This window comes from Passer montanus, unplaced genomic scaffold (genome assembly GCF_014805655.1).
Source record: "Passer montanus isolate IOZ18808 unplaced genomic scaffold, ASM1480565v1 scaffold54, whole genome shotgun sequence".
NCBI lineage: Eukaryota > Metazoa > Chordata > Aves > Passeriformes > Passeridae > Passer > Passer montanus.
In genome coordinates, this window is record NW_024370374.1 from 5,729,430 (window position 1) to 5,749,576 (window position 20,147).

The window sequence follows — 20,147 nt, forward strand, 5'->3', positions numbered from 1 at the left end:
CCCTGCTGTCCCACTCTGCTCTTGGATGGGAACAGCGTGCCAGGAATCGAACACTTCAAGGGCCAGCAAAAGGCACAGGAGTGCCTTCAGTTCTGATGTGTCACATGAAAATACTGTGTAAAGTGTAGCGTGAACTGAGCTTGCCTGGAGAAATGTTCGGGGATTTTGCTCGCTAGTTTTGCCCAAGATTCCAAAAGCTGAAGTCTACAGCATACACTGAAGGTTTTGGGGGATTTTATTGGGTTTGGGGGGCTTTTGTTTGTTTGTCCTTGGGGTTATTTATGTGTTTGTTTAGAGGCTGGTTTTTTGGTGTTTGGAGGTTGGGTTTTTTTGGTTTTTGGGGTTTTTTTTTGCCGTGGTCATGGGGTTTGTTTGTGCTGTTCTGGTACTTTTAGCGGCGGGGAGGGGATGTAAGGCCTTTTGTGGTTTCTTGTTTGTTTCTAACGCCTTTACATCACTAAAAACCTGCTTCCAGAGCTTGGTGTTTTTTCACCAGCAGCCCGTTCCTCCCTGCCCTTCAGCACAAACACTCTACAGAAATAAGCGCCCGCCCCACTCCGGGCCCAAGGCCGGCAGCCCGGGCTCCGAGCTCCGCCTGCGGGGCCGGGCGGCGGCAGCGCCGGCGCCTCGGGAGGCGGAGTCCCTGCGGGGAGAGCGGCTGTGGGGCTCTGACAGCGAGCGGAGGGGAGCGGGAAGGGCGGCGGAGCCCGCGAAGCGCCGGCAGCCGGGCCGGGCCGGGCCGGGCCAGCCGCGGTCGCCATGGAGACGCGTGGGGCCGCGCTTCCTGCCGGTGCCGCGCCACTACTGCCCGGCTGGAAACAGCCGAGGCGGCGCCGGCCGAGCTGCACGGCCTAAAGCGCTGCGGGGAACAGGAGGGTGTTTCCCGCCGGACGGGTTAGGCGTGCGCTGCCATGGACGGTGCGGGGCAGGTGGGAGCGCGGGGCGGCCGCGGGCACCGGGGAGGGACCGGGCTGGGCCGAACCGAACCGGACCGGACCGGACCGGACCGGACCGGGGGGGATTGCGGAGCTGCGGGGAAGGGCGGCGGGAGCGGTGCGTGGGGCCGCGGCGGCCTCCCCGGTTGTGCGGAGCGGTGCCGAGAGCGCGGCCCCGCGGCTGGCAGGACGGGGGCGAGGGGCTGTGCCCGGCCCCGTGGGGCTGGCCCCTGCCGGGTCTGAAACACGTCCTTTCCTTCCCCCGTAAAGGAAAGTTCATTTTCAAGTGCGGCGGTAGTCAGCAGGAAGCAGCTTTAGGGGAAAAAAACCAAAAAAAAAAAAACCAAAAAAAAAAACCACCAAAAAAACCCCACCAAACCTATTTTTTTTTTTCTTTTCAGAATTAATTTATAGTTTTAGAGCTTGTGTGTTTATGAAGCTCTTGCCTGCTGGCAGTGCTCTTGGGATTCCAGCCCACCTAAGAATCTGCGTGGAGCTCAAGCATTGCCATTCTGCTGCTGGCACTTTGTTCTCGTGTTTGTTTTTTTCCTTTCTGGGTCATTAGCTCGATGAAAGACGGCCAAAATTGAAACCCACACTCCTCGTTAGGTTTTGCTTAGTGACCTGTGCTAACTTTGTATGTTTTGGTTCATTTTTGCTTATTTGTTTTTACGTGCTTTCTTGCTTTAAGAAAGTTCTTACTCAGCAGGATGAAGGTGTTTCCATGCTCTGAAAAAGTCATTTTGTAAAAACAAACACACACCTTTTCTTGTGTCTTCTTGCATTGCTCTTATTCCCCTTTTAAAAAACGTCACCCTTTTCTGTACTCCATGTTTTCATGTGTTAAGTACAGTATTGCTTCGAAGTCAAAAGTTTGTTTTAAAAAGTGTCTCTGTAAAAGGTGTGTCTGTAACCTGGGCCATTTCTGAAGTTCATTTTGCATACAAATGATTTTTAAAGAAGTATGGATGGCTTCTGAACAGGATGTGCTGAGGCACTGGACAGGAAACACAAGATTTCACATTTGCCAGGCTGTGGGATGGAATGGCCCCGTGAGTTTAACTTTTTTGGCACAGTAGTTCTCATGCAATGGTGTAGAAGTGCTTGAGGTCAGCAGTCAATTCTGTGATCCTGCAGTTTGCCACATCCTTGTTTTGCTCTTTCTGTTTCTCTTCCAGGTTGTGATTTCGTGGATTTGATTTTCTGGTGCAGTGCTGAGGAAGGGGTTGCAGACCCAGCAGGCCATGGCCCTGGAGAGGGTGAAGCAGAAGGACTGGTACAAGGTCCTGGGGGCCAAACCCTCGGACAGCCTGGCAGAACTGAAACAGAAATACCAAAAACTTGCTTTGGTGGTAAGGCTGCATTTGCTCTTTAGGATACACTGATGGATTCCTTGTTCTTTTGTGCCAAGGTTGGGATTAAACGTGTGAGAAGGTATTTCTTGTTGGGGCTCAGATGTTTATTGGTTCTTATTCTACAGTCTCACAAACCCTGAGTTCTGCAGCACTTCACTCTAACAAACTAAAAATGGAACTGTGTCTGCCTCTCTGCAAGGCCTTTTAAGGATAAACTGTCCAATTGAGGAATGACACCCAAATGATTTTTACTTTTACTTTACTTATTTTTACTTTTAACCCAATAACCAACCATGCAATGCAGACTTTATTATCCAATACACAAATACACAGATATCCAATACACAAACCCATGGAGAAGAAGGTGAAGGAGCAGCCTCCACCCTAAAACCTCCATCTTGCTTTATATATATTACTGTATTCTAAAACATTAAATTCTGTGTTTTCCCCCCTGTGATATCACACACTTCTATTCAAACTCCACACCCACAATCCCAGTTCTGTCATTCCATTTTGGAAGCCTTCTCCACTGCCTCAGGTCAATGCAGTGTTCTCCTGGGGGTCAGTGCCTGGCAGCACAGAAAGTCTGAAATTCTCAGCATCCAGGCTTCCAACAATACACCAAAGTAATTTTTATAAACCAGTAAAGTAATAGTTGCAGGGTTTGTTTTTACAGTTTTTGTGATTGATCGGATGCAGCCCTCGAGTACACAAAGACCAGATGCAAAGCAAAAAAAGAAGTTTCTTTCCTAATAGTCAAAAGTAATGAAATAAAAAATGAATAGGAGGAAAATATGTTAATTTTATTGGCAAGCTTCTGGTGAGTTTTTGTGGAGTTGTATTCTTGGTCATGCATCAAGACTTCACTTTCTGTGAATTCCCCTATTTTTTCTGCACTGCTGTATGTGCATAAGAATCTCAGAGGTTTACCAGATTATTCTGTGTGATTCTTGATTATTCTGTTTTACTTGCTCCCTTGGATTCAGGCATTTTACTCAAAAAGTGCTTTGGCTTGGGTTTCTGAGGAAAGGGGAGTGTCTTTTTTGGTCCTGGTGACTTTTCAGCTGAATTTGATAGATAGATAGAATTCCCAAGGTAACTAAATTCCTGTTTGTTGAAAACTGGTGATTTGGTAGAGGAGAAGAAAGATGAGCAGAACTCAGTTTTTGCAGGAAAAACTCCCTTTTCTGGAGGAAGCTGCTAGCTAGGCTGTCAGCATTGGCAGGGTGTTTGTTGGAGCATGGCAGATCCGAGGTGGTTTGAGGTGTCAGAATGAATGTGATAAGTTGGGATTTTTAAGGGAGGTAAATGGAATGCCAGTGACCAGGAGATTGAGTTTTGTTAGAGTTGAAGTAAATTCATGGGTTGAAGGGGGAGGTTGTTAATTTTTATTTCTAACCACTATATAAAAATTAAAGGTTGGTCATTTTGCCAGCATGTTCCAGTTATACATATCTTGGTATTCTTCAGCTGGATTTGCTAGGCACCCCCTGCTGTACATCTGCTCCTTCTCAGTGCCTCCTGTGAACTTACTTCTTTGCCTGAAACTGATTGGTGTGCTTAGTCTTAAGTTCTACACCTGGCAAGATGTTTGTGTGCAGATTCTGGACATAATTCTTGGTTCTCACTATTAAACTTTGATTATCCTAACTTAGGAGAGGGCTTTGGAAGCCAAGTTTCTTACATCCATTTTGAATAGAAATCATTGTTTTCTTGGGCCTGCTAATGGTTTTGTTCCATTGACTTGCTGGTAAAATGTGAGTAAAAGATGAATAAATGTTCTTAATGAAGATGGTCAGGGGACCATGGTGTAAAATACCTCTTCTGTCCAGATTGGGCTAATTTAAACCGAATACTGTAATGGAATGAATATATTTATTTGCCTGTGAATTGATTCATAATAATGGAATTAAAATTACAGGTGTTGTTCAGCGCTTACATAGTCCCTTTCTTGTGTGAAGTTTTTTTAAATTGTCTTATGGAGCTGTACTTCGTTGTAATATTTCATGTCAATGTTTTGGGATGTATGAAGCAAGAATTATCCAAGTTTACAGGTGTGTGTCTACATCTCTTAACTGTAGTTTCAGAAGATTAAAGCGTTGTTTTAATACACAAGCATTTCTTTAGTATCTGTGTATTTCCAGCCTGATTGGTTAGTGCTCTTTATTTGAAAAGTCAGTGAGAAATGGTAGAGAAAGTGAAGATACTTCTTTTTGTTTTTCTTTTAGTGTCTGTGATGAGTCCCTCTGACTAAAAAGAGAAGTTTACTGAATGTTTACTTGTAGGTGTTTTCCCAAGGTTGATCTGCTGCCTGTCTGTGGTTGTTACCAAGTGTTCTGTCTCTGCTCATCTTTCTTTCAGCTGAACTGTTACAGGCTCTGCTTGATGCTCTCCTTCCTGAGCAGCCCCAGCACAGTCACTGGGGTCCTTAAAGCATGGTGCTAACGAGACCACCAAGGTTTTTATGCACCCCCATGGGCTGTGGGAGAGACTGGAGGGCACAGCTCATATCTTCTCTTACTTATAGTGGGAAAGTGCCTCACTTGGAGATGTTCCACGGTTGGAAAAATTGTGAGTTTGCTGAAATTCTGCCATGGCATGTTAACACAGAAATGTTGCTGTGATTCAGGGATTTCTGGGCTGTGAACTTCCAAATATTGGATTTACTAGGGGAATGTTGCTGAGTGTTGTTTTTATCCTGGTGCTGTTCCCTGGTCATCCACTGCTCACTGTTTGTGAGAAGCACAGCCCTGGCTGGACCTGTTGTGTTTCCTTCTGTGTCCTTTCAGATGAAATCACTCTCCTGCTCCCCAGACTGTGCTAACTTCTCCTCTCCAAGTGCCCAGCTGCTCCCTGGGTTCTCTGCTGGGGGTGCTACAAGTGGCACAGCCAGTGCCAAGGGCTGCTTGCAGCTACATGCAGCTTTTAGAAGCTGGAATAGCAGATTCCAATAAAAGATTTCATGTCAAATTGTATGGTCAGTGCAGAATGGTTTCCACTTTTTATATAGCTGCACAACTTAATCTCCTCAAGAATTATGCTGTTTATAGCCTTAAAAGTCCAAAGGTTTGCAAAGCAATTTGCATGGTGGATACCAGCAGTTAATGTGGCATTGGTTCTGTAATCATGAATATTCTGATCACACGTGTTCCTTAGCATCAAGCAGAAGAGGTGGTGGAATTTCTTTTTAAACGTAATTGTGCTGCTAAAATAAAAATGGCAAATCTCTTGAGTCCAAGCCTTTTTTGAATGATCCCCAGTGCTTCATGTTGAGCATTTGCTTTTTGCCATCTGCTATTTTCTGTATTTGTCAGCACATGTATGCTTAGCATCTTGAAGGAACAGGCAGATAAAAAATTTCCAAAGCTAAAAAGAGTTGGAGATCTTGCCATATGTCATCCAAAAGATAACTATTATTGCAGCTAAGTCTCAGGATTGACCTTAATAATACAAAGTAGTACATAATTAAGAGTGGTTGAACTGTAGCTTTGTAAGAATGACTTCATCAGGGCAAATTTGCTGAAAACTGGTGAATCTTTAAAACCAAACCCCTCTTTATTAATTGTAACAAATTGAGGATGGAAAAGGTTAATAACCCAGAACAAAACTGTGTATAAACACCCTACTAGAGTGAATATATTTTTCTTTACTGCACTTAAAAATACTTTTTTTTCATTTGGTCAGGTCACAACATGTATGCAAGTGAATTATTTTGCTATAGATAATAACAGTTTACTCCTTAAGAATAGTATTCATTTGATACAGAAAATGAGTTTGGGCTAAAACCAGGGATTTTTTTTCCTGCCACACCTTTAATCATTTAAGCATCTTATAAAATTTCCTTGAGACTTTTTTTTTTAATAATGCTCGTGTACTTGAATGACTCTGATACCTGGATCATCTTGATTCTCTATTAGTGTAAGAATCAATAGCAGCTAAAGATGATAAACTTTGAGGCACAAGATGCATGGGCCATTATCAATTCTATATAAATCTTATTTTTTAAAAGAAAATAAAACCTCTGTGTATGCAGGCTCGTGCTCTGGCACAAAGCTCCAGCCAGTAATTCTCAAAGGATAAAAAATGCAAGTGAGTGCTTTGAAACCAGCAGAGATTCCTTGGCTGCCTCTTACAAACTCCTCCTGAAATGCTTCCTGAAGCACAGGAGACTTGTAGTTCCCATTCTCTGAAAGGAATCCAGCAAATTCTGTGAATTAATATCTTGTTGAAGTGGTAGGTGTAGGTCTTTAATCTTCTGTCTTCAGAACGTGCTGGTGGCTTTGAGATATTTGGGATCCACAGCCCTTCATCCACAGTTGCATACATGGTAGTTTCAACAAGGTGATTTCTTAAATGGATAAATGGGTTTTGTGCTCTGTGCTTGGTTTTTTTAAGGAATCCATTCAGCTTTTAGGAAGGGCAGTGCTTATGTTCCATTTGTAAATGTGTATAAAATCAACAGAAGATAAAATTAGAGCAACAGAAATAGGACATTCAGGGGACACACACGCACCCCCCATCTTATTTTTGGCAGTTTTTGCATTTGCTTTTGGTCTAGCACTTCGTTGTCAAAGAATCATTTGTCAGATTGTTTTTGAATTTTTATGTAGCTGCTTTCTATCTGAAAACTGCTTTTCACCAGGAATAAAGTCACCAAACACATAAGCTTTGTCTAGCTGAAAATCAGGTGTCTGTTCCTGTTGATGCTGATGATATTATAGGATACCTTTCAACCGGAAAAAAATTATTGTGCAAGAAAATTATATGCTGCTGTTACAATGTGTGCCCTAATCTTAAAGAAAATCTATGTAATTTGAGCAGGCAGCAGCAAGAAGCTCTTACTTTTAATATGGTAAGGAAATAAAATGTATGTGCCACTTACAAATATGTGCCACTTAACACAGAGTGTTACAAAGATTATCTTTTTTATCAAAAGGGGTGGTGTGTGTCTATATAAATACAAAGTGTTAAGGTGCTCACTTGATCTGTTTGAAAGAGTAGAAGATTTGCAAACAGAGCATCAGGCATAGGTGAGAATGACTCTCAGCAACAGAAAATGAGGAAATTAATGGAAATTTAATTTAATGAGGCAAAATTACTTCAAGAAGAGATTATCCCATGAAGCATGTTTAAAAGAAAGACGCATGAGTTTCTGGAGAGCAAAAACTCTGTTACTGATTTTTGTACTCATCTAAATTCTGCAATCACAAGAAATGCAGAGGGTGTCATATATGTGAAGAGCTGCTTGTTCTTTTTTTGTGATTGTTCTTTTCATGTTTGTTGCAAGGTAAATTCAGTATTACTCTTGAAAGGACCTGCCTACTGAGGAACTTCATGTTGAGTTTAAGTTGAGAATTTGAAACTTAAAAATGAAAACACTTTGAGTTTTATATTGGAAGTCTGATAATAATGCTTTTCATGAGATTCAGGCAGTGTAAGTATTCCTCTTTCAATATCCTTGGCCAGGTTTTTATTTTTTATTTTAATAGCAGATCACTTGTTAGAAGTGTTTAACTATTGTGCTTAACTAATTCTAATTTCACCTGACTGGTAGAAAATGGATTTGTAGTTTGACAATGTAAACAGAACAAGTTCAGTGGAGTTAATCTAACAGCTACAGAGGATAAGCATCAAGTTTAATACAAAGGACTATTGTTTCAATGCTCAAGGTAAATTTACTCTGAGCTGTTCTCTACATGTGATTTACTAATTTCCCCTTGAATAAAAAGAAAGGGGCATATTTTCAACTTGAGAAGTTGATTCCCAGTCTAGGTAGTACCAAGTGAAGGTCAGTGTTAGAGTAGTCACTAATTCAAACAGCTTCATCAGCCAGGTCATGACCCTGCTGCTGCTGCTGTTTAAACTATGAGTTGGGTGATTTATTCACCTGACTCTGCTGTTGATTTTGTTTGGTTCACAATGTAATGTGCCATGATTTTTTCAAGATGCAAGTGAATTTTAGCAAGTGGCTGGCGTGTGAATATCCCTGCACAAGAAGTTTTGTCTTTAACTTACATAGAACCTGAGAACCAAATAAGTCAAGTAAATAGTGCATTGCTTACTCAGGTTGTGAAAGAAATGCTAGCTTCAAAAGTTATTTCTAAATTTAATCTGTTTACTTACAGGATTATTGTCCACAGTTCATTAGTTATAATGAGCAGCCTCTGGAACCTCATCCTCTGTAGATTTGTGGTCCATACACAACAGAATGGGCACCAGGCAATTGAAATGGGACATTTGGCCAGGATGTGCTTGGCCTCTGATGTCATTTGTGCTCTGCAGAGGAATCTGATGCCTCTCTTGAGCGCTTTGTGCCCTAATTATGTAAGTAATTCACTGTAACATATATTAAATAAAGGATATATGCTGCGATTGGTAGATTTTTTGTGAAAGGTGTTCAATACCCACAAATATTCACTATGTCCTGAATCAGTATAAAATTAAAATTCTGATCAAAAATAAAATCTTTAGTAGCTTATTAAATGCCATGAAGTTGTTTCTTTAATATTTGCAAGTGTTCTTTCAGCATTTTGAGGACATGTTTAAGTAATTTTATATTGTGCAGTGTGCTTTTAATCTCATTTCTAATGTGAGATGTTGAAATAAAAATCACATAGCACAATATATGAATTAAAGCCCAAAGAAGGAGGCTACAAAGAGCAGCATAATGCTTTCACGTCACAAGTGTTTTGGTTGTTCTGATATTTGAGCAGCCAAAATCGAGAGTACCTTGTTCAGCATTTCCAGATCAGACCATGCATTCAGGTGTCCAGTTCAGACATTTTAAGCACTAGGTCAGTTTTTTAAAGAAGCTCTAAGTCCAGAGCAATGGTCTGAAGGGTGATAAAAAGTTCAGGGTGGAATCAATCTTGTTGCAATGGCTGTGTTTGTAGAAGGATCTTTTATGGCTGTTAAGCAAAATTGACCATGTTTGTGTTGAATCTCAAATAGTTATTACATTTTTTCAAATATTGTCCTGTGATGTACTAACTTGTAAAATTCAGTGTGTTGGGGACTTGTTGGGGTTTTTATTATTTAAATAAATAGTCTAGATATAATTTTGTCTTCTGTTTGAAATACGTAATAAAATTATTATGTTGTTTAAGCAACACATTCTCATGTTCCTTTTCCTTCATATTTTCACATGTAAGAGTCAGAAAATCCCCATCTGAATGATGTAACTGTCCCACCCGCCACCTTTTCCTTGCCTCACTGCATCACAAATGCTTCCCCATCTCCCATTGAGCTCAAATGCTCAGCAGACATTTGAGCTGACTTAATGCAGAAGTGAGTTCATGTACCTGAAGGCTTGCCTTGTAGGATACTTTGTGGGTAGCTTATTGCTATAGAAAAAAAGTTCAACTTTTTGTGCTCTGCCAGTCATTTGCATAAACTATCATTTGATTTTCAGTACATTAAAAGTGATGTTTCAAGGCTGAAAAGTCAGTAGTCAGCTGTTGATTGAGTGTTGTCAAACTCGACCCTTCATTGTTATACCTACTAAATTATCAATAGTAAATAAAATATCCAGTCTCTTTTGCTTGGATTTATGACCTAAGAATGTCCACAGTCAGGGAAGGTAAAGATGAATGAGTTTGCTGAGCAGCGTCTTAGCTAAACATTTTTCTTTGCTTGGCAGGACATTGGATTGTAACTAATGAGGTGTTTGAGGAGAGGCTGAGCAGGAGCTGCTCTCTTACTTGCCTTCTGTCAGAGCAATCCAGGCTTGGCAGCGCCAAGGATGGGCTTGGGAGGATTCTCCCAGTGAAACTCTGGCTCCTGGAATGTGGGAAATGGGTTTGTAGGGAATTGTCAAAGCCTGACAGAAGGCTCACACAGTGTGCATCTCTATGCAAACTCTGAGATAGAAATGCTGACTTAGAAATGCCATGGAATAGGACAGACATTGCTGAGAGAAATGGAAATAGAAACAAGTTTCAAAGGATGGCCTTGCACGTAAGACCAGATACTCTGGAGAAATAGAACTAGGAAAGATGCATTTTAGATGATTTGCCTTAAGGAATTGTCAGCATGGTGTGGCTAAAGCTGATAGGCCAAGAAACACAGTATTTTGTAATTAGGAACTAATTGGCTTCTGATTGTGATGGCATAAATTATAACATCTGTATTGTCTCACCCTTCTCATGAGACTGAAAATGAAATTAAAGTTTTTAAAACACCTACCTCTCAGTTGTCCCATCTCTGGGTTAGAAAAGGGTTAAATCCCACACTTGAAATGTTGCTGTTGAAACTCAAGGGATGAAAACCTTGGATTATTCCTTATTACTGACCTGTAATACTGTGCTAAGCTTTGACTTTACCTTTCCATCTCCTTCTCTTGACTGTTCCTTTCTGGAATGGGGCAGTTCTGTAAAGGCTGAGACTGCCTAGGTAGAGTCTTATTAAACACCAGTGTCCCAAAGGTCAGTGATGAATTCTGGTGAGTGAGCAGAATATTCTGTGCATGTGTGATTTCCTGGAGTCCCCCTCAAAGGGTGTCCCTGCAGCTGCAAAAGTTCTTTCCTTGCTGCAAATGGAGAATTTCGCCAAATCAAATACCAAATCAGAAGTTAAATTAACACCAAACTAGTGATCAGTCCAAGGAACACATCCTTCAAGCCTATGAATAAATCCAATACAAACTAATTTCTAAGTGTGTGTGATTCCATAAGTTATGTTTGTAATTGTTCTGTCACTGTGGCTATGAATTCTTGAAGTAATGCTGACTTTTATTTATTGTTGTTAGGGTTTTTTTCTGTTATGTCTTGGGTATGGTTTTTTTTAACACTGTTTTTTACAACTGAGTAAATTCTGTTAATAGGTAGCTTTTTATGTCCATTTTAAGTGTTATAATTCAACAAGGGCCAAACATGTTATTTTGAGATCTCAAATGGCTTCCAACACTGTAGTGATTCTATATTGCTCTCAGAGATGGGGAAAGCTGAAAGAAATGGTTTCAAGAGAACAAAAAATCAAAACCTTGTTGTGTTGGAGTTATGGTTGCTAATAACTCCTTTTTTAAAAGTCCTGTACTCTGCAAGGGCTGCTTTCCATCTGCAGCTGAAGTGCCCTGGGGATTTGGATTATTTTGCATTATGCTTAAATCTGAGGCTGTTTTCAAGTATTCCAAAAGAATTGGAAAATCCATGTTTGACTTTTGGTTTGGAATACTGAGTGTGTGTCTGTGGCAGACGGGCAGCACAGAAAATTGTTCTGTGTGCTTTGGCTTGGACTGTTTTGCATTATGCTTAAATCTGACCTCTTAAAGCTGTGAGGCTGTTTTCAGGTATCCCAAAAGAGTTGGGAAATGAATGTGACACTTTGGGTTGGAATACTGAGTGTGTGACAGGGGCAGGGGGGCAGCACAGAAGTTGTGCTGGGTGCTCAGCAGCTCTTGGGAAGCTGTGGCTCTCTGAGCACTTGGCTTTGCCTGCAGAAGGGTTTTCCTTCCCAGTTTTTCAGCAGTTTAAGCAACCCTGCTTGGTTTGGTTTTCTGCAGTGTTTTTTGTTGTTGTTGTTTGTTTGTTTGGGATATTTTTCTATAGTAAAATAGAGGATTTGGGAGTTTGCTTTCACATGAAAGTAGCATTTGCCTGAACTGTTTCCCCAGCCATTTGTTTGTCTGGAGTTATTATATGATTAGTGCCACAATAATCCATGCCTAAACAACAGAACATTGTTCAATGTGATATTATCGGTGTAAATTGTAAGCATAGGAGCCAGAAATTTAGAAAAAAATTAGAATTCCCTTTCTATTTTTACCTTTATACTACTATAAATTTAAGTGGTTTTTCCGCTTTCATTCCTTTGCTAGGTTTTGATGGATTTTCTGTTGTTTTTTCTTCTCCTGCTATATAGTGTGGTTTTCAAAGGGCTTTTTGAAGTACCTCTTGAGGCTCTTGGGTCACTCTTCATAGGAAAATAAGGATCCATGGAAAAAGAAGAAAATAAAAGGGAGTCTGTTTCTAAAAATGCACCTTTCGGTAACCATAGCTTCTGGTTTTTCTCCTCATTTTTATTAACCAAAGAATTGTTTGCTTCTGTTTATACCAATAACAGTTTATATTCTTTTCCATCAATAGAAACTGAAACTTTTACACTTGATTTTTTTTACTCTGAAGGGCTCTAAAGTACAAAAGGATTCATGGAGTGTTGCCTAGGACAGAGAGGAGGGCCACTGTCACCAGTTAGACCAAAACAGAGTGTGGAAATTCAGAGTAGCAGGGTGATACTACAGTACCATGAGAAAAGCAATTGCATTTTAAATACGTTTAAGCAAGATACCTTGAAAAAAAGAAACTCAGCATGGAAATAAATGAGTTTGTGACACTGTAATTTAGTCTGTGGGTTTTTTAATTGCACTTTGAGGACTCCAGTAATTTTCAAGAGTTTGCTGCACAGGATTGATAGTCCTATCCTGTGTTTTCACTGTGCAGCTGACAGTGAACACCCACTTTGTGTTCTTTGTATACCTGTTGCACATTTAAAAATCCTATTTTTATTGTTTTTTTAAAATTCTGGCTGGTTTTAAAAGAAGGCAGTTTGGGTTGTCTGTGAGTGTTTTCTTTCAAAATTATCCACTGGGTAATGAGTAACTAAAATGTATGGGGAAAACTCCTTTTTCCTCCAGAGTGCTGTCTTGGGGATGTTTTTTTCCAAATATTTGAGTTACAGCAAGTACTTCCTTGTAGTTACAGCTATAGCAACGACAGTGTTACCTAAAATGTTTCTGTTCTAGTGGATTTTATTTGTCTCAGACAAAGGTGTAGGTGTGCTGTGCTGGATGTTGTGTGTAACAGTGGTAATTTCTGGGCAGAAGGTTATGGAAAAGATGAATAATGTGTGTAAAACATGCAAGCAGTGGAAGATTATGTGGGAAGATTGATACTTGCACAACAGTTTTGATCATGGCAGATTATAAGGAGGAAGAAGGGACAAGATTGGACACAATTTCCACCAGCTAACTGATCAATGAGGAATGTTCGAAAGAAATCATAGAATGGGTAAGTTCTAAGAGATGAGAAGGAAAATGAAATGGTCATCTTTTATTTTTCCCCAAATGAGGAACATTTCCCATGAGAAAGAATCATCCTGGAGATGGGCAGTGCAGGCTGTAATTAGTGTCAAGGCTGATAACAAGATCAGGTAGGGCAAGGCTAAAGTTGTTCAAAAGCTTAACAGTTGTTTGTGTTTGGGGGAAGAAAGGAAAAAGAGATGGATTGAAGTTATGAATCAAGTAGATAAATTCTTTGCTCTTTTGTCCAGCTCTGGCTTTGGACAGACATCCTTTGGGGAAGTTTGAATCTCTCTATAAAAAGATTGAATGTCAATCCTCACTTTCTGGTTCTCGTCTTTGCAAGTGGAAGAAGAGACTCCTTGCATGTTCTCTGCCAACTGAGTGAGCATGTTGGCAGCACTGATTGTGGACTAGGAAGGCAAGTTTAAGACCTGGCATTGTCCTTTTCATGGAAGTGAACAAGTTCCACATTTTGGACAGAGTGCCTTGCAACATCAGTGAAATACAGAAAGCATCTTCAAAGTCATCTTGTTTTGTGCTGTTCTGAGAAAACAGCACTCCTCTCTTTTTTCTTTTTTTTTCTTTTTCTCTTTTTTCTTTTCTTTTTCTTCTTTTATTTTCTCTTTTTCTTTTCTTTTTTCTTTTTTTCATTTTTTCCCTTTTTCATTTTTTCCCTATTTTTTTCTTGATTTGTGTACAAGAAAGGCTGCGATCCCAGCAGATCTGTTTAGGAAGACTGTAGGGGATGAAACAAATACTGAAGAACATCAGGAAACTTTGTGGCTCGCTGTGGCCCGGGTTGCTGGGGTGGTGCAGAGGAACAAAGCCAGGCTTTGCTGTGCCCTGCTTAGCATTAGGTGGCAGTAGCGTGTTGTATTTGGCAGCTGCTTTGTCCTTGGGTTTTTATCTTTGGTGTCTTCGGTGCAGTTTCATCAATGGAGCAAGCGTGTTTGATTCCTCGCAGTTTTTATGAAATGCTGATTTATGGTGGCTTTGGCTGTGGGGCACCTGGCCTGTGTGCGTTGGTGGGATTAGCGTGCTGGATGGAGTGTGTCCATGACTTCTTTTCTGGTGTGTGGTGCCCAACAGTGATAAACATTAACCACACGCATTCTGATGATAAATATGCTGTTAATGGCCAAATGAGTTTAGTTCTGCAGCCCTTACTTTTCATAAGCTGTTACCATATCTAAACATAATATGGCCTGTTAGATGAAGTAGGTTTGGGACTTTTTTTTTTTTAATTTTAGTCTTTATTCTTAGATGAAAAACAATCTTAGGCTCAAGAGAAAGTTGGTAGGAGCATAATTAACCTTTCAGCTCAGATATCGTCACGCCAGGTCTTGGGCGAGTGCAGTTACCTTGTGACCCTTTTGAGAGGGTGTTTTTCCCTTCATCCTTGCTTTCTTTACTTGCATCCCGAGTAAAGGATCTCAAGGATTCCAGAACTGAGTTGCATGGTATTAATTGGGCAGGATGATCAATTAATGGAAGAAGAGCAAGAAAGTGTTGACAGAACATGCTCCCTAATTAGTACCTGATGGACCATGTAGGCCACTGTGATGTTGTCTCAGGGTGGCAACTGTACAAGACCTTTATATGCAAAATAGGCCTGTGGAAAAGCCAGGGAAGGAAATCTTCATTGCTGAAATATTTCCCTTCCCACTGCAACCTTGGGGGCAGCTCCATCCCTTAGACAAGGAGCACATATCAAATTCTCAACCCTGTTTTTTGTCCATGTCTTGCTCTGAAGTAATGTAGCCTTCTGTTTGCTCAGGTATTTTTTAATGGAAGAGCTGATCTACAAATAGGTAGATTTATTTTTTTTTTAATAAAACTGTGTAGTAAGAGAGAAACACTAGGGCAGTAAGATTTCCTAGTGGCTCCTGCAAAAGGATTCTAAGTGAAGAGCACCACAGTGCTCCAGGGTTCCACCCCAAATGGTTTTGGATTACACAGCAGGGCTCGAGAGTTTTTCAGGTGAAACTTAATTCATTCTGAGTTGGAAAGCACTTTGAGTCTAGGAAAGTAGGATGCCAGAATTATTTAGTTAGTGGCTTTTTTCCCATTCAATTTGTATAAATACATTGGTAATTAATTCATATTCTTCATTCAGAAGTTCCTCCTGCAATGACAGAAGCCTAATGTTTGCATGGTTAAAGATTTTTTCAAAACGAACTAATTTTCTCCTGCAGTTTAAATTTCTTTGTTTTACTGAGATAAACATCTTCCTGTTTTAGAATATTTTTATTGAGTAAATAACCTCTCTTTTCTTTTGCGTGAAAAATAGTGTATTTTTCCCCCTGCCCTAATTTTATAAGTTCAGCTGGTGAAGTTGAAAAATTGCTTCTTTCTGTGACCTTTCAGTGAGTGCCACAGGGTGGGGGCCAAGTGCACGTTTGTCACTTTTTTCCCTCGTTGTCACAGGTGGCTAAAACGTGTTTTTCTTAAATTTTATTAGCCAAAAGTTCAAATTTAATAAATGAGCTGGTCATTTGGTCTGTGCTCTGATTTAAAACCCATCTCAGAATGGATTGTGCAAGAAGAACAGTTGGGCCCTAGAGCACAGCAGCCAGGCTGTGCTGTGTGTACCCTGCCCTCAACCAGAGCAAATGTTCATTTGGAGGCTTGGGTGCTCACCTATGGCTCACCAAAAAATAATATATAATATATATATGATATATAAAATATATAATATATTACATGCATAATGGGTATAATAGATTTTATACATATATAATACATATAACATATGTAATATATAATATCTATAATATATAAAATAAATATATAGTATATAATAGCTGATCTGAGTGTTAATTCTGGTACAGGATGATGGGGATTTGGGGCTGAAAGCATTCAGGGGGATCCTGGAGGTAAAATTAGCCAAAGCGTTAACTTTGAGCGTACTTACAGTGCTCTCAAGAGTGTTGTAATTGCATTTTGAGGTTCCTTCCCTGTGCTGTGTCCAGCAGGGAGACTGCTCAGCTTTAGCTGTTAGTGCTTTATCAGCTGATCTGGAACTTTCAAGAGATGCTGCCTAATTTGCTTGAAAATATTGCTGCATGCCCTATAATGGCAGTTCAGGACTGGAAATGTTCCGTTCTGGCAGGATTTGGGGTGATGAGTGGAGCCCACTCTCCTGCACCGTGTTAAACTTAGCTGGCAGTGTTTCAGGTACAGAAGTTTAATATCTTGGATAGCTTTAAACATTAATTTATTGAGCCCTGAGACCAATAGAAGCAGAATTACTTGTTCATGAGGGCTGGGGGCCTGCATCAGGCACATTTTAAACTGTCTGAGGACAGAGATTTCAGGGGGGGTACCCTGCCTAAAAAACCCCCAAAATCAGTCTGAACTTTGCAGTGGAGGCAGGGTTTTCCCAGCAGCTCTCACACTGATCTCTCCTGCTCACATTCTGCAGCAAGAGTGCTCTGATGAGCACTTCTGGATCAAAGCAACAAAACTCTATCTCCAAATGTAATTTTAGAAAGAGGAGGAATGCTGCACTAAGCTTAATTGTCCAAACTTGATGCCAAAGCTATGGGAAGACGAAGACTGAACACAAGTCTTTTTGTTGAGAGAGAGAAAAAAACTGAGTACAAAGGGAATGTCAGCCTACCATAATACTTTGATTTTTGAAATAATTTTAAATATTTGTTGATTTCTTAGATATTTATAGATGTGGCTTACATATTGTGGCCAGATTGAGAGATTTTAGGAATGTTTTAGGAATTGTAATTGCTTTCTTACTAAAATGTGTCCTCGTGGTCTGTAAATAACTAGAGAAATGGATGCAATTATATGACCCAGTCCAGCCCTTGTTTAGCAGTTAATTTCTCCAGATTTCTATGAGCATTTGTTCAGGCCTACACAGATTTGGTTGTTGGTTTAAATCTAGCCAAGGCTGGTGGTGTCTTAATTGCTACCACAGGGCAACCATTTGGCCTGTGTGAGATGGATGTTGTCAAGGTGCCTTCTGCAAGGCGGACATTCATCCACTGGGAATGTATCAAGAAAGTTTTCATTAATTGGTCCCTTTGTTGGCATTTGTGGCAGAGCAGCCAAAAACTGAGTATGAACAGACACTGTGTCAGGGGGTGAGATTTATTGGCAAGTCTCAGTAAAATGTGGTATTTACTACATATATTGTGAGCAGGGGCAAAGGAGTTTCCTCCTAAGAGCAGGCTGGCATTAAATTTACTGAGGGTTTTTTTTTTTCTAAGGCAGGGAAATGTAACAAGAATTCAGCCTCAGTCAGAAGTTAAATAGGAAATAGCCAGTTAATATTTTTCTGCTTAATGCTGACTGTCTTGCAGCTTCTTTTTAATGTGATGTGAAATGTTATGATGGGCTCTGTGACGCACAGACAGATTCACATCGACCTATGAATGTGTCAGATGAGAACACTTGACAGGTTTTGTCCTGACTTCATTTGCTTAACCTGTAGATAATGACAATTACAGTTGATAATGTGTACACATACAATAAAGCACGACAAATGTTTTTAAACTTAGCTCCCAATTTCGGTATTTTTATGTTCACATGAATTTCTGCATTTTGATCTTGCTGCTTTGTTAAAAGGATGAACTTCATTGGATTGCAAGGGACACACTGGTACTGATTTGTTCATTTTGTCTAAGTGCACCATGACTGTTTGTTTAATTTTGTACAGAGCAAGGTTGTTTGCATGAGGTTTGCTTAAACCCATTTTAACTATTTTTTTTTGCCATGGTATACTATAAATAAAACAACAGTTTGGACTTAATACTCTGAGGGGCAGAAGTTCATATTCTGAAATTTGAATGTATCGCCTGTTGGATATTGAGCTTTGATAAAAGAATAAATAGATTGAACCCCCTAATACTGATAATGTGATTCAAAACTGCTTGGCATTAATCTGTGCAGTTCCCGTGAGGAGTCAAAGTTTCATCCTCTTGGATTCCCAGCCACGAGTCTGGCCATGTGGCTGGGAAATAATGGCTGGGGTTTCTCTCTTCATCCAGCTGCTTCCAAGGTTTTGCCCATCCCCGTCCTCTGTTCCAGCAGCAGCGTCCAGCTCGCTCTGCCAGGACGGGGCTGTCAGTGCTGTGTCCTGCTCCCATCCTGTGTTTATCCAGGGCCACTTCCACCTCTGCCCTGTTAGTCCATCCAGCCCTTTGCACGCCAGGCTTGTGTGGCTTGGATCTCTTCTGTTTGCAGTTCTAATCCAGTTCTTTCATTCATCAGAAATGGACCTTGTGTTCTCTTTGCCAAGTTTGGATTGAATTTCTCTTCCCTGACCATTGCTGAGTGTCTCTCATCAGTGCTTATTTTTTAATATAAATACACATCTTTTTTTACACATTCCAGAAGGTGTTGTAGTGTAGGTTGTGAAAATTGGGTTTTTTTAAAAAAGGTGATTCGTAGTTGGATGGAAATGATGCATTCTCACTGCACTGGATAAAATAATGTCTAGCTATAAAAACACTGCAGCTACTACTCTGTGCCTAATATGGAGAAAGGGATAAGAATGCTGAGCTACTGAGTTAATTTGAGATGTTAATATTCTGTCATTTGCTCTTATTTGAAGGTCAGGTTTAGTCATTAGATGTCTTTCTTTCAGAGGTAGAAGTAGTTGGTGCATCTGAGTAATCCTCTGGTAAAATCCTACTACTTGGTTTACTCAGGGCACATCTCCAGCTTTAAATATATCCCTTTTTCAAATATAGGCACACATCCCCTATGGAAATAAAGCAGGAATTCAAGACTTGTCTAAACTTGTCAGTTCAGTTTAGCAAGGTGACTCCATGAGACTATAGATGATTTCAAAGTTAAAAATCTTTGATAAATCACGTAGTTTAGAAATTTACTGTCCTGTAAGTGTTGGTTTTACTCACTAGTTAATGGTTACTTTATAACTCCTGATAGTAAGTCCAGAATAATCTAACTTGAATTTTTTAGCTCTGGTGGTTTCATCATTGTTCTATGCCTGTCATTACTTTTGAATATTAGAACCTTAAAAATGGTTCCCTCTATGTGGAAAAAAAAATTAAAATGGTGTATAATAAAATTTTAAAAATCTGAAAATATTTCTCCAGTATAATTGTCTCAGAAGAGAAGGTCAAGAATTTAATGCAGCTGCCTTTGATTTGTCCTTTTTATTTTACTTTTTATTTCCTGCTGAAGATTTCTGCAAAAGCTTGACAACTTTGCAGAAAATATTGGAAAATAGGAAAGACAAAGCTGTAGAAGGTAGAAAGTACTCCTTAGTTTGATCCTGGGAAAAAAAATAGAACTGATTTCTCTTCAGTTTCCTCTGTCAGAAAAAAAAACAAATTTACATTTTAAGTGGCTTACTTAAAAGTTTTGTAATTTCAGTAGGGGGGAGTCTTTTACAGATATCTGTGAAAATACACTGTAGTAGATTTATTTCATTTTTTAAAAAAAAAGATATTTAAAATTTGGAAGCAGTAGTAGCTTTCGTAGAAAATGAAGCCTTCTGGTTTGATGTAGGGAATTAGGGATGTGGTGCATCTTTTGGTTTTGGGAGTGAATACCCTTTACACACAAGGCAAAATAGCCATAGTAATGCATTAATTACTAAATAAGAAGTGAGAAATCACTTTTTAACCCTTTTCTAAATAACCAGCCTTTTCAATCTGGCATGTGGAAAAGCATCTGTGACTAAAAGTTTGTCCACATTAAGTGGTCACATTAAGTTGTGTGTTCCACAGTTTAGGAGGAGATTACAAATCCAGTGTAAAACTCAGGCCTGTAAAGCTCCCACTGAGCTGGATGCAGCTGGTCCTCACTGTAAATAAGTGGTTTTCATCAGTGCTTATTATTTAATATAAATAT

General features: G+C 39.9%; 1 protein-coding gene across 3 annotated transcripts in view; it reads left to right on the plus strand.

Annotated features, from left to right (window-relative positions):
- Window positions 1–204: 204 nt before the first annotated feature.
- The window catches only part of DNAJC24 (DnaJ heat shock protein family (Hsp40) member C24), a 31,901-nt gene continuing 11,958 nt past the window's right edge, over window positions 205–20,147 (plus strand). The window contains exons 1-2 of one of the 3 annotated variants that reach the window (XM_039725128.1): window positions 205–222; window positions 2,114–2,287. In XM_039725128.1, coding sequence (XP_039581062.1) covers window positions 2,180–2,287 — 108 coding nt within the window. In that variant the 5' untranslated portion in view covers window positions 205–222; window positions 2,114–2,179. Of the gene's footprint in view, window positions 223–766; window positions 930–1,063; window positions 1,988–2,113; window positions 2,288–20,147 lie in introns of those variants that run through there. The other 2 variants (XM_039725126.1, XM_039725127.1) reach the window with 2 other exon arrangements.